Source organism: Cyprinodon tularosa, unplaced genomic scaffold (assembly GCF_016077235.1).
Source record: "Cyprinodon tularosa strain WSP-4 unplaced genomic scaffold, ASM1607723v1 ctg860, whole genome shotgun sequence".
In the NCBI taxonomy this organism is placed as follows: domain Eukaryota; kingdom Metazoa; phylum Chordata; class Actinopteri; order Cyprinodontiformes; family Cyprinodontidae; genus Cyprinodon; species Cyprinodon tularosa.
Genome location: NW_024039630.1, coordinates 173,283 through 192,581, shown reverse-complemented (window position 1 = coordinate 192,581; position 19,299 = coordinate 173,283). Strand labels below are relative to the sequence as shown.

At 42.5% G+C, this 19,299-nt stretch overlaps 1 protein-coding gene across 1 annotated transcript in view; it reads left to right on the top strand.

Annotated features, from left to right (window-relative positions):
• The window catches only part of tnfaip6 (tumor necrosis factor, alpha-induced protein 6), a 30,403-nt gene extending 13,233 nt beyond the window's left edge, over window positions 1–17,170 (top strand). Inside the window, exons 4-6 of the mRNA XM_038273203.1 lie at window positions 9,061–9,289; window positions 16,126–16,166; window positions 16,928–17,170. Coding sequence (XP_038129131.1) covers window positions 9,061–9,289; window positions 16,126–16,166; window positions 16,928–17,064 — 407 coding nt within the window. The 3' untranslated portion in view covers window positions 17,065–17,170. The remainder of the gene's footprint in view (window positions 1–9,060; window positions 9,290–16,125; window positions 16,167–16,927) is intronic.
• The last annotated feature ends 2,129 nt before the right edge of the window (window positions 17,171–19,299 follow it).

The following is a 19,299-nucleotide window of genomic DNA, read 5'->3' as shown; positions in this document are numbered from 1 at the left end:
GGGCCGGAGGCGAGGACGGAGGAGGGCCTCTGGAGGCCGGCGGTGGGGCCGGAGGCGAGGACGGAGGAGGGCCTCTGGAGGCCGGCGGTGGGGCCGGAGGCGAGGACGGAGGAGGGCCTCTGGAGGCCGGCGGTGGGGCCGGAGGCGAGGACGGAGGAGGGCCTCTGGAGGACGGCGGTGGGGCCGGAGGCGAGGACGGAGGAGGGCCTCTGGAGGACGGAGGAGGGCCTCTGGAGGACACCGGCGACGCCGTCTCAGACGCAGCTGCCGGAACCTTGGGGCACGCCGTCTCAGACGCAGCTGCCGGAACCTTGGGGCACGCCGTCTCAGACGCAGCTGCCGGAACCTTGGGGCACGCCGTCTCAGACGCAGCTGCCGGAACCTTGGGGCACGCCGTCTCAGACGCAGCTGCCGGAACCTTGGGGCACGCCGTCTCAGACGCAGCTGCCGGAACCTTGGGGGACGCCGTCTCAGACGCAGCTGCCGGAACCTTGGGGGACGCCGTCTCAGACGCAGCTGCCGGAACCTTGGGGGACGCCGTCTCAGACGCAGCTGCAGGAACCTTGGGGGCCGCCGACTGCGGCACGGGAACAGCCTCAGAGGGGGCCGCCGACTGCGGCACGGGAACAGCCTCAGAGGGGGCCGCCGACTGCGGCACGGGAACAGCCTCAGAGGGGGCCGCCGACTGCGGCACGGGAACAGCCTCAGAGGGGGCCGCCGACTGCGGCACGGGAACAGCCTCAGAGGGGGGCCGCCGACTGCGGCACGGGAACAGCCTCAGAGGGGGCCGCCGACTGCGGCACGGGAACAGCCTCAGAGGGGGCCGCCGACTGCGGCACGGGAACAGCCTCAGAGGAGGCTTGGAGCGCCCGCTGAGGGGCCGTGGAGGCTTGGAGCGCCCGCTGAGGGGCCGTGGAGGCTTGGAGCGCCCGCTGAGGGGCCGTGGAGGCTTGGAGCGCCCGCTGAGGGGCCGTGGAGGCTTGGAGCGCCCGCTGAGGGGCCGTGGAGGCTTGGAGCGCCCGCTGAGGGGCCGTGGAGGCTTGGAGCGCCCGCTGAGCTTTATTTTAGAGAGCCTTTTACTTGTGTGCTCAGGGATATCAGGATGACTCTGAGCGGGCTCAGGGGTCCCAGGCGCTAGGCTAAACGGCCCGCTAATGGCCACAGGAGTCTCAGGCGCTAGGCTAAACGGCCCGCTAATGGGCTCAGGAGTCTCTGGCGCTAGGCAAAACGGCCCGCTAATGGGCACTGGGGAAGCTGCCCCGCTAATGGGCACTGGGGAAGCTGCCCCGCTAATGGGCACTGGGGAAGCTGCCCCGCTAATGGGCACAGGCACTGGGGAAGCTGGAGCTAGGGAAACAGGACCGCTAAGGGGGACTGGAGAAACAGGACCGCTAAGGGGGACTGGAGCTAGGGAAACAGGACCGCTAAGGGGGACTGGAGCTAGAGAAACAGGACCGCTAAGGGGGACTGGAGCTAGAGAAACAGGACCGCTAAGGGGGACTGGAGCTAGGGAAACTGGCCCTCTAATGGGCTCTGGAGCTAGGGAAACTGGCCCTCTAATGGGCTCTGGAGCTAGGGAAACTGGCCCTCTAATGGGCTCTGGAGCTAGGGAAACTGGCCCTCTAATGGGCTCTGGAGCTAGGGAAACTGGCCCTCTAATGGGCTCTGGAGCTAGGGAAACTGGCCCTCTAATGGGCTCTGGAGCTAGGGAAACTGGCCCTCTAATGGGCTCTGGAGCTAGGGAAACTGGCCCTCTAATGGGTTCTGGAGCTAGGGAAACTGGCCCTCTAATGGGCTCTGGAGCTAGGGAAACTGGCCCTCTAATGGGCTCTGGAGCTAGGGAAACTGGCCCTCTAATGGGCTCTGGAGCTAGGGAAACTGGCCCGTCAATGGGCTCTGGAGCTAGGGAAACTGGCCCGTCAATGGGCTCTGGAGCTAGGGAAACCGGCCCGCTAAAGGGCTCTGGAGCTAGGTAAACCGGCCCGCTAAAGGGCTCTGGAGCTAAGGACACTGGCCCGCTGAAGGGCTTGGGATGTGCTGGCTGACAGGGAACTGATGGAGGTGGAAGGAAAGGGAATAGATCCTCCCTTTGCCCATAAAAGTAGTCCCATAACTCTGACTCCTCAATATGTGGTGCTCTGACTGCAGTGGGTGTAATCATGGTGACTGAGTTTAAACCTCTAACTCGAGGAGCTAACTGCTGATCATGGAGGTGACGGCCATAGGGGAAACTGACCTGAAGAATAGTGGGATTGAAGCAGGCGTCAGGCTGACCCGCCGGAGAGGGAGTGGAGGCGTCAGGCTGACCCGCCGGAGAGGGAGTGGAGGCGTCAGGCTGACCCGCCGGAGAGGGAGTGGAGGCGTCAGGCTGACCCGCCGGAGAGGGAGTGGAGGCGTCAGGCTGACCCGCCGGAGAGGGAGTGGAGGCGTCAGGCTGACCCGCCGGAGAGGGAGTGGAGGCGTCAGGCTGACCCGCCGGAGAGGGAGTGGAGGCGCCAGGCTGACCCGCCGGAGAGGGAGTGGAGGCGTCAGGCTGACCCGCCGGAGAGGGAGTGGAGGCGTCAGGCTGACCCGCCGGAGAGGGAGTGGTGGCGCCAGGCTGACCCGCCGGAGAGGGAGTGGAGGCGTCAGGCTGACCCGCCGGAGAGGGAATGGATTTCTTCCCCCGGCGGCGCTTACGCCTGGAGGAGGCAGACGGCATGGGGGGACCAACAGCTGGTGAAGGTGGAGGAACCGGACTGGAGGCGATTGAGAGCAGAGTTGGAAGGAGGTGAAGTGATGGTTTGGGTGGTGGAGGTCTGTTGAAGAGTTGGGCGCTGGCTGCTTGGTGGTTCCACTCCAACTCTTCAAACAGTTCAGACAGCACTGGGGGAGAAATGAGTTTGCAGTTTGTGAGGAGAATTTGCCTTAGTTGGCCAGCTGCACTCACCCTCTCCTCAGGCGGGCTGAGACTGGCAATAGTGTCCAGAGCCTTTCCCAGCTTCAGGAAAAAATCCCTCAGGGTGTCCAGACTGGGCTCTGCTGGGTCCATTGTGGTTGGTTCCTAATGTCAGGTTTTAGTTGTGGTTTGGAGGACCCAAATGCAGAGGCAGAGGCTGAGGAGATCTCTTGGCAGTTTTAATGGGGCAAAACAGTAAACAAAGGCAGGGATCCAAAAATGCAACTAATAATAAAAAGGCAAACCAGAACAGAGGAGACATCTGGGGAAAACCAAACACGAGGAGCCAGGAAGAGACGAGGAACATAGACCACAGCATGGGAAGACAGCTAAGACAAGGAACCAACAAAGAGTGAGAGCAGAGGGAGAGCATATATAGGAGAGAGAGACAAAGGGAGGGCTAACGAGCAGACAAGGAACAGGTGTGAGAGGAGACAACGAGGGAGCCAAGGGGAAAGGAACATACACACACAAGAGGGCAAAAGGGGACAACAGGAAAACATGAGAACTAATATAAATCTAGAAATACAACAAAACTGGAATTAAACCAATAAATCTAGAAAACAAGGAGCAAAGTAAAGAACAGCAGAACCAAGACCATGACAGTTTCAACATAAAGTTACGTTCTACAACTAGGATGCACTTCAGAATCTTAAAAGGAACTTCTAATATGTTGTTGTCCCTTTCAACTGTCACATCTGTCAAGCCAAGAACACAAACAATAATGGAAGTGTGACACCCTGAGTGTTTTCTGATGAGGATGAAGTGAAAGATTGTCATCAAGGCATCATTCATATAAATATTTGTTTAAAGATACTGAATCAAAATCACTATCAATAATTAATTTGTTTAATTTCTCAGTTTAGTTCAAATCAGCACAGCCGCTTTAACACAATAGTCTCTCTTCATGTAACTATTCAAAGCATTTTGCATTAAAAAATTGGTTTAACCTTCATTAGCGCAGACAGAGTGTCTGCATAGCTTAGCATGATATTAGATAACAAGGGCTCGATGTTAACAATCGCCCGATATCCCGGGGCGAGTAGTTTTTATTGTCAGGAGAGTACAAATTTCATTGCATTTGTCCGCCTGGCAAGTGCAATGATCGCAAAAAAAATTTATTTATCACTCAAAATTACTTTAAAATCACCGACATTCGCTGAAAACGACCCACAAGCGTTGCCGGCGCCATTTTTGTTGTTTTGTACACATTCTCACGTGATTTGAAAAAGCCGCGTGATTATCCGCTAGATGGCATGATTCAGCATTCAGCTGCAGAGCAGCAGCTGGATGATGAATTTAATCTATACTATAATACACGCTAGATTAAAAATGATCAGTCAGGGATTAGGAAAATAATAATAACTGTATGCGCACAGTGTAAATATTTATATCATATGGCAGTCTTCTGTACAGTGATGCAGGTCATACATTAAAAAATGTTCATTAAATGTTTTTCTCTTAGACACTGGAGTGGTGCGTTTAAATGTTATAGAGCTAAACATGTTAAATTGGTGAGTAGTAGTAGTGTAAGTTTTTAACCTGTCAAGTTTTTTTTAGATTTTTAACATTACAATTTATATTTTTCCAAGCACACAACAGTTTAAAGCAAAGTTTAGTTTGAAAAGAATGTGCAGGAAGGATTGAAAAGCATGTTAACACGGTAATGTAGGCTTGAGTTCATTATCTGACGCATGCAGATACACACCAGGAACCTGGAAACTTAAAAAATACTGAATTACAAAAAACATTTAAAAAACAAACATGTTTCATTGAGATTTATATAAAAATGAATATTAGGAACTATATTTATCAAACTTTATACTGGGCAAGTAAAAATTGTTTCTGGGCAAGTGGTAAAAATCCTTAACGTCAACCCCCGGATAATATTATAGGGTGTAATTGTCCAACCTATTGGCTCAAGTTAGACTGAAGTACCTACAAGCTAGTAGCTAGCACAGGCTAAACCCAAGGCTTTAAGTTAAGGGGAGTGGCGGCCTAGTGGCTAGGGCATTGCACTTGGAATCCAAAGGGTTCTGAGTTCAAACCCAAGTCCCACAGACTGCTAACCTGGGGCGAAAATACTGGTTAGCTGATTGGCCTATGTTGGTGATAGACGGGCCAAATAAACCAATTAGATCAACGAAGCATATGACGTACTAACAGAGCGACGACGAAAACACAACCACAAGCCAGGCTACTCTTGCCGAAACCAGTCGGGAGAAGAGCAAAAACATCTTTTCCTCTGAGAAAAGCCTCCAGAGCAGTGTTTTGCTCTTCTTTCAGTGAAGAAATACTCTGTAATTCCGATAAAACTTGCTCGATAGCCACGCTAACGCTAGTTTCATCGGCTGAAGCCGCCATGTTCTTTAGACTGAACTGTCGCGCTTCTCGTTGCGTCACACCTCAACCCGCCTCAAAGCCAACGCTGATTGGACGTTCGTTTGGTGAACTGCTCCAAATTTTCTTTAACGGAGAGTCTCCAGACTGATTAGCGAGTGAAACCTTGAAAGCTCGCGAGATCAGGATGGTCTCACGAGGCTAACAGGCTGCCACCCTGGGTCTCTTAACCTCAAACTGCTCTTTGAGCAAAGTGCAATTGGCAGCCCACTGTTCCCCATGGGGATGGGTTAAATGCAGAAAATTATCGGCAAGTTAATCTATTAAACACATAGAAATGATGCTGAGGAGTTATTCACAAAGAAATACTCATAAGAAATGGTGCTGGTTCACTGTCTGGTAATTTATGAATCAGTAATTGAATGAAAAAATTTAAAGATTCATCCTTGGCTATGATAGCGATGGTTCAGCTCACTGACTGTACGAATTACACTGCGATTTGCTCGCGCTGTGACTGAGTCCACATTCACTGAGTCAGAGGTGATTAATGCCGCTGAATAGCTCACTGGCTCAGTGTATGAAAGAGACATTGATGGATTCAAGCTGCCAGGCAGGGTTAGAGCCTGAACGCATCATTGCCTCGTTCTCGTCAGAAAATCACACCAAGAGTGAAGCTACTTTACGGACACACAGACGAACTGAGATATAAAGGACGATCTGGAACAAATAAAGCAATGATTTATGTAAGATTTTATTTTCAGCTCTAATCTGGAATTCACTCTGTTTCATTGGAAGGACTAAAAGTCACTTTTTGTTTTTGTTTTTTTACTTTTTTAGCTGAGATGAGTGACTACCTATAGCCAGAACTTCAAAATGTCAATGATTAGCACACTTAATGTCTGTAAAGCCATAATTATTACTTATCATAAATCTAAAGGAAATGCAGTCAAAGGTAAATCGTACACTGTGTGACCTAATCAACCTAATTTAACTGTAAAAGCGAAATTGCAGCTGCATAAACTGAGTGATTCTGCAAACAGATCTTTTTTAATTCAATTTAGTTTATTTCTAAGTTCACTAGATCATCCATTCAGATTGATTTAAACTTTTCTATGTAAGGAAAACTAGTTGATTGCATCGACTCATTGACTCTTCAGCAATCCCTCACACTAAGCATGCTTGTAGCGACAGTGGAGAGGAAAAACTCCCTTTTAACAGGAAGAAACCTCCAGCAGAACCAGGCTCAGTGTGAGCGGCCATCTGCTGAGGCCCACTGGGGTTCAAGGAGACAGAAGCAGACATAGAAAAAGAAGCATAGATACAAAAGGCAACTGTCAACCAGCTCCACAGGCGGCCCCGTCCAGGAAACACACAGCCAGGCAGACGAGCTCCGAGCCAGCTCCCATGTCAGAGGATGAAGAGAGCACATCCAGTTAGTCACAGTCAGAGAAACAGGACTACACTAGAAAAACATCTCTAACATCTAGAAACAAAGATGTTGATGTCAGCTTTTAAACTAATAATTTGATGGTTCTTTTGGTGATTCGTTTCACTATATCTACTGTTATCTCTCACATTAAACCAGATAATTTAGATAAAAGCATGTTCATTTTTTTTAAATGTCTCAGTCAAAGTTCATCATTATCTCCAACTGAGACTCTCATAGGAATATAAAGCTGAGGTTTCATACGTTTTCTATCCCATCTGGCTGAGCTGAAGCCCCTTCGTATAAGAGTGCAAAAAGTTTAATAACAAAAGAGCTGCAGCTGTTATTGCTGGGACAATGTAATTTGAATTCTTTGAAGGTTTTTTTCTCTGGAGGTCAGGATAAAAATGCAAACTAAAGATTATTAGATTGATTTTGTCAAGAAACAAATGTTTAAGCATGCATCTTTTCTTTCCACTTCATAATTATGTTTTACGTTGGCTTTTTCTGTTTGAGAAAAACCTCAATAAAACACCTTGACCTTTTTTTTGTAATGTGACAAATATGAAAAAGCTCAGACTGACAATAGAGTCAGTATAGCAGTAAAAGTCTGCAGAGATGTTCCTGTAATGCGCTCATAAAACAGATTTCCTGCTCCCTGAGTAAAACATGGTTTCATTAGCATCTGCATCATGTTTTAGCTGTTGGTGCACGGCAGAAATAAAGACACGACGGTTTGTTTGAGCTCATCCCGCTAAACTAAAACACACACGTCTCTCTCAAGCTGTTTCAGAGGGATTCTGCATGTTGGGGACATGTGGAGGCAGTAAATATTTAGCTCCAGGAAAGAGAGAAACTATGTCTGCCTCTAAACCAACTCCCACATCAACATATGGGGCACATTTTAGTCTGAATTGCCTTTAAAAAGATTTAGGATGTTTGTTCTGTTAATAATTTTACTACAGGAACTTGAAAGAGTCCGTCTCAGTGGTGGAAACCCGTAGGTCCTAAACATAGAGTCTGAGTCCCACCAGATTCCTTCAGGGAAGATGTCCCGGCTCCAGACTCCAGTCAGACCTAAAGCCATGATAAAGAGAACCTCAGTGATGACCTAAGAGGAGAGAACCCTGACTCAAAAACCACAATCTCAGTCCCACCCTGTGAGTTATCAAGGTCAGACTAAGAATAAACCAGGAGGGAGGAAAAAAGGCGACTGAGGATAAGATGGTGGAGTGGCAGCTGAGCAACTACTGACTAGAAGACACGTTTAAAGGCTCCATAAACAAAAAGAGGAAGTCATCCAAGCCATTAGACCTCAGAAGCTTATAGGTTGTTCTATCTAGGAACGAATGCTAAATCACATGTCAACTTCAGCAAACAACTTTGCTTTAAAGTCCAACAAGCTTTTATTCCATTGTTCATAAATCTATACTGAAACACAGTATTTCATGTGTCTTATTTTCTTACTTTAGAGGTAACACTAGATTCTACTGAAGAGGATTAAGGCCAGTGAAAAAAAAAAAAAAAAGTAAATTTATTTTTTTATTTTATTTCAGTTTTATATGGGGAAAAAGGTCGATATCTGACTTTTTTCTCAGAATTCTGACTTTTTTCTCAGAATGCTTATCTTAATCTCAGAATTCTGACTTTAATCTCAAAATTTTTACTTTTTTTCTCAAAACTCGGACTTTAGTCTCCAAATTTTTGACTTTTTTCTCAAAATTCTGACTTTAATCTCCGAATTCTGACTTAATCTCAGAATTCTGACTTATTTCTCAAAATTCAGACTTAAATCTCAAAATTTTGACTTTTTTTCTCAAAACTCGGACTCTAGTCTCAGAATTCTGACTTTTTTTCTCAAAACTCAGAATTTTAGAGGTTAGTTCATGCAGCCACCTGGACCTATATTCCTCCTGCTGTTGGAATTCACACAGGATTTTCTTCCCAACACATCCTGTCCATAAACCAACACTGCAAAAAAATGTAAATCTAAGTGAGTTAGTTTTTCTTAAAACAAGTGCATTTAGGTCTTGAATTGAGCAAGTCAGATCCTTTGTCAATGGAATAAGATAATATACATTTAAAACAAGAAATAAACAACTGTAATTTCTTATTTCAAGTGCATAATATCTAATTATCTTATTATAAGGAGGGAAATGCTAATTCCATTAGCAGATAATTTTATTTCCCTACACATATTAAGTGTAAATAGACTTGTTTTAAGGCATTTTTTACACATTTTCAGGACGTTTTTGCAGTGTAAATAATGAACATTTTGCTGCACTAATCCTTATTTGCACCAAAGTTGATTTAAAGCCTTGGTTGATTTTCTTCGTGTCTCCTATTTGCCTGACAGCCAAGGAGTGTGGTGGTGTTCTGACGGAGCAGCAGAAGATCATTCAGTCTCCAGGTTTCCCTGAGGAGTATGAGAACGAGCAGATCTGCTACTGGCACATCCGAGTCAGAGCCGGTCAGAAGATTCTCCTCCACTTCCTGGAGCTCGACATGGAGGACGACCCATCATGCATGGCAGATTACTTGGAGGTGTACGACAGCTATGACGATGTGTCGGGTTTTGCCGGGAGGTGAGTGTAACCGAAGGAACGGGGGATTTCTTAACTTCTTCACAAGTTTCCTCCAATCAGATTGTTTGATTATTATCATTTTTATTTTTACTTTTAAATTAAGAGAGATGTCCTATTTAATTGTAGAATATGTCTAATGTACAGTATTTAAAGTTGACATGGGTTTGTAGCTTCATAATAGGCCAGATCATGACTTCTCCCTACCGTGCTTGAGACGTGGTTGTACCAATTCACTGTAAATTGAAGTCACCAGACTGCAAAATCAATCTAGTAATGAGGAAAAATGTCTTACATTAAGTATATTTACCCTTAATTAAAGCAGTGAGAATAAGATGATTTGCCAACAGAATGAGTATTTTTACTCTTAAAATTAGATCCTTAGATAATATGCACTGGAAATAAGACAATGTAGTTGTTTTTTTTATTTCAAATGTAAATTGTCTTGTTCCATCGGCAAAGTGTCTCGCTTACCTCCTCAATTCAAGAAAAAATGCACTTATTTAAAGAGGAAATGACTTATTTTGATTTCAGTGTTTTGCAGTGCAACCTATGCATAAAGGCCATCTTTGCTTTGTTCAGCAGTTCCTTGATGGATGGACGTATTTTTCGAAAATCTAAATAATTGTTCTCACTGCCAAATGGCCTTATAACCATTAATGGATTGACAGGTTGCAATATTGATACAGAACATTTGCAATGTGAGTGTAAAACAAGCTAAATGTGTTTGGAAGCTTAAAGGTTATAGGTAAAAGCAGGGGCGGATTTAGGAAATTTGGGGCCCTATTTATTTCAATTTTTTACTAACTTCTAAGCAACATATTTATGTTGTTTGTTTGTTTTTTTTTTACTTAAGATGGAAATAACAAAATGCCAAAGATTTAAAGAATTAACTGAGTAAATTAGTTTTTATTTTGTAATCAGATATTGTACACTGCAAAAAATGGAAATCTAAGTAAGTATTTTTTTCTTAAAATAAATGCATTTTTTCTCCAATTGAGGATGAAAGTGAAACACTTTGCCAATGGAACAAGACAATTTACTATTGCATTGTCTTATTTCAAGTTCATATTATCTAATTATCTTATTTTAAGTGTAAAAGCACTAATTTAATTGGCAAATCATCGTATTTACCTACTCAAATTAAGGGTAAACACACCTGATTTAAGAAATTTTTACTTATTTCTAGATCGTTTTTGCAGTGTATGGGCGACAGAGGTGTCAGTTGCAGGAGTTTATCCTGCAATCTGAGGGTTGTTGGTTCAAGCCCCAGCTCTAATGTTCTGTCAGATCAGGATACATTTATCCCTTTAGTTTATCCCTTTAGTTATGTAAGAAAAATACACTTTAAACTACCTTATTGAGTGTAAACCCCTTTAGTCATGTACAAAAAAGCCAAACTATTTAATTACTTACTTTTTGGTGTTTTTTGAAGCATATGGCGATCTGACCTTAAATAGTTTTTTTTTCTAGATGACTAAAGAGATACACGACCGTTGATGTAAAGTGTATTTTCGTACAAAACTAAAGTGATAAACGGGGATAAGCTAAAGGGATAATCGGGATTAGTGTACGCGTATGCAAATCTGAAGTCTTGTCTATGGGTATGCTGATCTGACAGAACACTGGCTTTCAGTGTTGTTGTGTCCCTGGGCAAGACACCTGCATTGCCTACTGATCAATTGCTAAGAAAATAAGGTTCTTTTAATGTTGCAATAAACAAAAATGTTAGAGACAAAATAAAAGATAACTTTTCTTTTTGGGGAGCAGAAAGGCAGTTCAGGTTTTGTTCCACCTGTGAACCAAAAGACCTCACATAGGAACGTGAGGCTCTCTCTAAGGGTGAGAGGAAGGTTGTAGGTGCAACCAGAAGGTACTAAATTTTACTGAGACGTCGGTAATCTAGAGTGGGATCCCCCCCCAGTTATCCAGGTCGGCACCAGAGGAATGGTGTGTATCGGGCAGAGTTAAATTACCTGTAGATAATGGGAAACGTTTTGCAGTTCTATGGTGGTAGAACAAAAGGCAAGGTTCTGTGGAATTGTCAACTGCCCAAGGAGAAATTTTTGATGCTAACCCATTTTTTGCACTTTTTTTTATTTTCCTTCTTGCTTTGATTCTGTTTTATCTTCCTGTATTTTAATCATGTAAAACACTTTGCATTGTCTTTGTACTGAATTGTGCTATACAAATAAATTTGCCTTGCCTTGCCTTACTGATGGTGGTCGGAGGGCACGGTGTTCGGCAGCCTCGCTTCAGTCAGTGAGCCCAAGGCAGCTGTGGCTACAAAGAAGTTCAGCAACATCAGTGTGTGAATGACTGAATGAAGAAAGAGCGCTTTGGTCAAGTGTCCTGACATGAAAAAGAGCTCTATAAGTACAGGCAGTTTACCATGTACGTTCCACTTTTGGCCAATCACCAATACTTTTCACTGAGAGACAAAATGCCCAAATGGGTCCACAAGTCAAAAACAGTTGGTAACCACGGCAATAAACTCTTAAGACCTCAGATAAAGATGAGATTCAGATGATGTACTTGCAGTTTGACACAGTCTCCATAAAATATGAATGTTTCAAGATCTTCTGGATTTGTGCCATTTTGAAGAATATCCACAAAGACAACGTTAGTTGGAGGAAGAAGACTTTCTTACAATCTGGTAGTTCTTACTGCGCCCTGCAGGACCCACCAGGGGAAGTTCTTTAAAGATTAGCCAATTAGCTCTGCTTCCTGCCGTTTAATGAGTAGCATTCCTTTAGGGACGTCGATAATTTTTTGCAGATGTTCCATTGTGTTTTCATTCTGTCTTTCCAAGCTGGTCTGTAACAGATAAACACAGACTAAATTAATAAACTTAAGAGTGGAAACATGTTACCAGGCTAGGTTTTCTTAGAAAGTACAATTGTCTCTTGGACATTTAAAAAAAAAAGCTGACTTACACTCCAAGCTCACGGTTTGTGTCATATTGGTATTGTTCTAGAAGTTGTGTAGGTGACAGTTATATAATCAAATATGAGAAATGCTGTCTGGATGAAAAAAGGGAAAAAAAATTAAGGAATAATTGAAAATGAATTAATTTACTGCTGCAGAGATAATAATCTGATAGGCTCAGAACAGGTGGACTCAGTATTGGAGACAGTTCAGGTTGAATAGTTTAATAAGAGTAGAAACGGAACGGGTGGCGTCAGCTTCAGCAGGAACCTCTGCAGGAGGAGACAACAGGTTAGTGACCTCGCTTAGCTGAAAGTGCTGGCACACAAACATCAGTCATGTCAGCATTAGTTGAATGTCTTCCATTAACGAACTGTGCTGCCACTTGTGTCTCTGCTGTGTGTATGTATATATGTATGTATGTATGTATTAGGGCAGCAACAACGAATCGATAAAATCAATAAAAATCGACTTTTAAAAGCTTTGGCACCGAATTTCATCATCGATTAGTTGTGTCGCGCGATTAATGCGTCATCCGCCGTCATCACATCCATTTGACTGAAACGGGGGAAGAAGAAAAAAATACGGCAGCGCCGCAGGTGCAGTGTTGCCAACTCAGGGACTTTGTCGCTATATTTAGCGACTTTTCAGACCCCTCTGGCGACTTTTTACGGTGTCACTAGCTACGTTTACATGGACACAACTAATCGGATTGAAGGCCTGATCAGATCAAAAATGTTTCATGTAAACATGTCAGACTGAAGATTCTAATCCGATTCGGTCCGATCTGATCTAAATTTAATTCCGAAAGAGAGAGGTGGTTTTTGCCGATCGCCATTCCGATTGGCGTCCATGTAAACACCCATTCGGATCTTAAGAGTAAAATAATCTTCACTGCGCATGTGTGCGACGTCAGCGTGACGTTTTTCCGCCTTGTCAACAACAGGAAACCACCGGTCGCTCTCGCTCTCGCTGTGAACAACATGGCGGGGGGAGTCTAGGAACGCCGACTTATACACTCAAGTTCATTTAAAGCTGCAGGAAGCAGGAATTTATCCTCCTCCTCTTCCTCTTTTCTCTCTCCACAGCCCACTCGCTCTCCCACGCCGGTTCAATCGCTCATTCTCTACATTTTCTCTCGTACATTTCGCTGCCAAGCGCTTTTTTCCTCCTCTCTCCTTTTTTCTTTCCGCTCGCTCCGAGCGCATCGTTTGTCAGGCCTCCCAAAAACCAGACGCAGACAGAACTGCCAAGTTTGGCAGGAAGTTCTGCGCATGCTTAAAAGATTTAATCTGATCCAACGCTTGGTACATGTATACACACGTCATGATCGGATCATTTCATTTAGTGTCCATGTAAACGGAGATTTTGAATTTCCGATCAACCAAGGTTTGGATCGGATCGGGGAAATTTTGCGCATGTAAACGTAGCTATTGGCGGGTTTTGGAGACTTACGTGAAAGCATGTATCGTTCCTACTCTTGTCCTCCAGCTGCCGTGGGGCGCCTCCCCCATCCCAACCCCGTTCTCCCGCAGGAGTCCCTCTCAGCGCTGCAGTCAGAGCCGCAGGATGTTTACCCTCAGTGTCCAGACTGCAAATGAAGCGCGCATGCGCCGGGATTGACGGCACAAATTGATCACAATAATTAAAATAGCCTGCGCTTTGTAAAGTGAAAAAAGTCGTAACATGCAACTTTTGTCAAAACAAATGAACATGGCACGGAAGCACCACTGTTATGATGCAGCATCTGAAAAGGAAACACGTTGGAGCCTCGATGGCATTGAAGAGAGCTGATCAGCAGGGTGAGCGGCCATGTTTGTTTGGTTTTAAAGTGGGGAAACGTTACGTTAGTTGCTCAGGTAGCTCATCTGATGCTTTCCTTACCATGTTAGTAGGTTACAGACAGTGATAAGGTTGGCTACTTATTTTACTTTTAATTTCATTTGAAGTAGTTTAAGCAGCGTTTATATTTACTTTATAAATAAATTAACTTGCAAATTATGAGGGCAAGGCTTTTAAATCTTCTGGCAAAGATAAAGAAAAGAATATCCTGCAATTTATGGAAGTAAAGCAGAATAAAATCCAGCAAGATCAGTAATATGTCAATTAATTATCTGCCACATTCCCATGTAAATATCTGTCTTTGGAGGATGTGTTTTTTAGCACCCCTAGTTCTCTCATTTTTATTCCAAATACAATTTATAATTTGAATCACAGCGCTATTTTTATCTCTATGGTTCAGTATTTTCTCAAGTAGCAACTTTAACTGCTATACTTATATCCTGTCTTAAAAGGCAGAACTCTTCTGGTCTAAAAAAACCTCATTTGTTGAAATGGGGGGGGCCTATTGTTTGAACCCCTTAGGGGCTTTTAAAAACAAAAATGCCTGTCTTTTTTTGTGCTTTATTTAACAAAGTAGCCTATATTTTGTGGATGTACAGCTACATTTCTCATGTAAGTTTGCGTAGTTTTAACACAAACGTTTATTTTTCATATTGCACCAGTACAGTTAATGAGCAACCTGTACTTGTGTGCTTGTTTGTTCTGTCTAAAATGTTTATTTTGGAATAAAGAGGTTAATATAAAAAATAGTTTTTGTACGATTCATCGATTTTTAAAATAATCGTTAGTTGCAGCCCTAGTATGTATGTATGTGTATATATGTATATATATGTACATGTGTGTATGTATGTGTTCTGTATGTAAGTGCGTTTTTGTGTGTGTGTGTGTGTGTGTGTGTGTGTGTGTGTGTGTGTGTGTGTGTGTGTGTGTGTGTGTGTGTGTGTGTGTGTGTATTAAAATAATCCGGCCAATCATCCAAAAGAAGAAATATTTTAATGCTCATTCATAGAAGTGATGCACATTGCAAAAATTATCTAGAAATTTGTAAAAAATTTCTTTAAGTGTATTTACGCTTAATTTGAGTAGCTAAATAAGAATGATTTGCCAATGGAATTAGTATTTTTATGCTTAAAATAAGATGATTAGGTAATATGAACTTGAAATAAGACTAAGAATAAGATTTTTTTTTTATTTTAAAAATAAATTTTCTCATTCCATTGGCAAAGTTTTTCACTTACCTCCTCAATTTAAGAAAAAATGCACTTATTTAAAGAGAAAATGACTTATTTTGATTTGATCAGAAAAACTCACTTAGATTTACAGTTTTTGTAGTGCAGGGAGACATAACAAACATCCTTAAAAGATGGGCAGCTGTACCTCCAGTGAAAGGTGCTTCTACTGAACACTAATGCAAACCATAGATATCAAACATAAAATCTACCATATGTCTGTTCTTCTTCATGGGATTTTGTTTTGTCACCATCCTGGAGAGAAATATCAGCTGTGCTGCTGCCATCAACACCTTTGTTTCTAGATGTTGGAGCTTGGCCTGTTTTCCAGTGTAGTCCTGTTTCTCTGACTGTGATAAACTGGATGTGCTCTCTTCATCCTCTGACATGGGAGCTGGCTCGGAGCTCGTCTGCCTGGCTGTGTGTTTCCTGGACGGGGCCGCCTGTGGAGCTGGTTGACAGTTGCCTTTTGTATCTATGCTTCTTTTTCTATGTCTGCTTCTGTCTCCTTGAACCCCAGTCGGCCTCAGCAGATGGCCACTCACACTGAGCCTGGTTCTGCTGGAGGTTTCTTCCTGTTCAAAGGGAGTTTTTCCTCTCCACTGTCGCTACAAGCATGCTTAGTGTGAGGGATTGCTGAAGAGTCAATGAGTCGATGCAATCAGCTGGTTTTCCTTAGATAGAAAACTTGACTGGATGATCTGGTGAACTGTAAAGAGATGATATGTGTTGTGAATTGGCGCTATAGAAATAAACTTGAATTTAATTAAATTGTTTTCCCTTTTTTAAAGTAATCTTTGTTTTTATTTATTCTTATTTTTTTTTTTTATCTTGTTTCAGGTTCTGTGGTGATTATTTACCAGATGACATCATCAGCACAGGTAAGCTGACATTATTTCCACCATTATCATGGGGAAAAGAATAAAAATGAAATAAAATCAAAGAATTAGTTTGAATTCTGATAGACAAACTATAGAAAGAAAGAAACTGTCTGTTTTCACTTCGTTTTTTCCTTTAATGCAACACTTACGACTAATAATTCCTCTTAATCTTATGGACTTAATTACAGTTTTGTGAATGCTTTTTACAATTTTCTTTTATCATTACCGTTTCATAATTTGCCAATTTACAAATGGTTTACTTTATATAAAGTTGTTATAAATAATATCTACCTGCAGGAGATCTTTTATTATTTAGTTTTTTCTTAATATGCATAATTTTTTTGTTTTAAATGTCAGTTTGCAAAAATAAGCAGACCTTTTACGGTAGAATATAACAGATGATTAAGAGAATAAATGCTTCTATGAATAATATTTATTTCTAGTAACAAGAAAACAAATTGAAATCTTTATTCTTTGATTTAAATGATGTGTGAATATTTGAGCTTTGTACTTTGGCATCAACAATTATCTTGCTCCAGAGCTCCCTCTACTGGGGTAAAATGACCAAACAAGCAAACAAAAAATAACAGATCTTCCTTTACTTTAAAACCTCTATAATAAAGCCACAGGCAGAGAGATTTCTGCATTTCAACATGAGGAAAAGACCAAAGGAAATCATTGTTTTATTCTAGTACCTTGGTACTCCATGTAGACTCGGCCCTTTGAAGTTCTTAATCAGATCCATCTCTGCTGTGTTTCAGGAAATGTCATGACCCTGAAGTTTCTATCTGACGCTTCATTTACTGCCGGTGGATTCCAGTTGGAGTATGTGGCCTTTGATGCATCGCTCGGCCCACAGGTTCAGACCAACAACATCACAGCTGCTCCTCTTAGCTGATGTCACCATGTTGCTCTATGGATGCTGATTGTTGCCTGCAATGAAGAAGTCTGTATGGTTCTTTAAATGAATTATTCTGTGAAATAAACTCTCTTTTTTTATATCATTATTGATGTAGTTAACTAAACAATTGCAAATATATATGTGTGTGTGTGTGTGGGTGTATAATGGTCTACGGTAATATATTTAGAAGCTTTATTGTCATCTTGGACACATAATTCAACACAAAGGGCCTAGAATGCACATAATTAGAAGAAGGATAGCATTTAACACACTTTGGAAAGAATTTAACCAGCTGGCATTCAACTGACCTTCAACGTTTAACGGCTGTTGAAAAAATGTCCTCATCATGGATCCGGTGTTGAAATATCAGCCATATTTGAGTTGTATGTCTAATAAATATTTTTTATTTTTTATTTTTTTACAAACAAGCCTTTTAAATGTTTTTGCCGCTTTATGATGAAAATAATTCAACTTATATTTTTATCAATATAAGTAGAAAATTATGTTCAAACATCCAAACAGTGAGTTGAAACATGAATGATGAGGCAATGTTAAAAGCTCAACTCTGAATCTAATGCTTGAGTTCAGTCATGATAGCAGTTTCTTCATCTACCAGCATACTTGTTAAATTAGATTAATCAGTGGTTGTCAATTAACGTTACACATTGTCCAATCTGACATGTATCGAGCACTTGGCTGAAAATATGTCACAGATTTTACAGGGTCAGCAGGTTTGAATAGCAGGTTTTCCTCACTATACATACATATATATATATATATATATATATATATATAAATACACACTCAGACTCAGACATATGACATACATATGTAAATATATGCAGATGCATAACTATTGATCCAAAAACATTATATATATATATATATTTATAGATAGATATATATATCTATATATATATATATAGATATATACAGTGGGGAGAACAAGTATTTGATACACTTTTGATTTTTCAGGTTTTCCCACTTGCAAAGCTTGAAGAAGACTGTAATTTTTTATCATAGGTACTCTTCAACTGTGAGTGATGGAATCTAAAACAAAAATCCAGAAAAATACAATTCATTATTTTCATTTTTAAAATAATTAATTTCCATTTTATTGTGTGAAATAAGTATTTGATACACCAGAACAATGAAACCTAATATTTGGTACAGAAACCTTTGTTTGCAATTACAGAGATCAGACGTTTCCTGTAGTTCTTGACCAGGTTTGCACACACTGCAGCAGGGATTTTGGCCCACTCCTCCATTCAGATCTCCTCCAGAGCCTTCAGGTTTCGGGGCTGTCGCTGGGCCACACGGACTTTAAGCTCCCTCCAAAGATTTTCTATTGGATTCAGGTCTGGAGACTGGCTAGGCCACTCCAGGACCTTAAGATGTTTCCTACGGAGCCACTCTTTAGTTGCCCTGGCTGTGTGTTTTGGGTCGTTATCATGCTGGAAGACCCAGCCACGACCCATCTTAAGTGCTCTTACTGAGGGAAGGAGGTTGTTGGCCAAAATCTCACGATACATGGCCCCATCCATCCTTCCCACAACATGGTGCAGTCGTCCTGTCCCCTTTGCAGAAAAGCATCCCCAAAGAATGATGCTTCCACCGCCATGCTTCACGGTTGGGATGGTGTTCTTGAGGTTGTACTCATCATTCTTCTTCCTCCAAACATGACGAGTGGAGTTTAAACCCAAAAGTTCTGTTTTTTTCTCATCAGACCACATGACCTTCTCCCAGTCCTCCTCTGGATCATTCACATGGTCATTTGGAAACATCAGAAAGGCTTTGACATGCGTTGGCTTGAGGAAGGGCACCTTGCGTGCACTGCAGGATTTTAATCCTTGACGGCGTACAGTGTTACTGATTGTTTTCTTTGAGACTGTGGTCCCAGCTCTATTCAGGTCATCGACCAGGTCCTGCCGTGTAGTTCTGGGCTCATTCCTCACCTTCCTCAAGATCAATGATGCTCCACGAGGTGAGATCTTGCATGGCGCCCCAGACCAAGGGAGATTTTCCGTTATTTTGTATTTCTTCCATTTTCTAATAATTGCACCAACTGTTGTTGCCTTCTCACCAAGCATCTTGCCTATTGTCCTGTAGCCCATCCCAGCCTTGTGCAGGTCTACAATTTTATCCCTGATGTCCTTACACAGCTTTCTGGTCTTGGGCATTGTGGAGATGCTGGAGTGTGATTGATTGAGAGTGTGGACAGGTGTCTTTTAT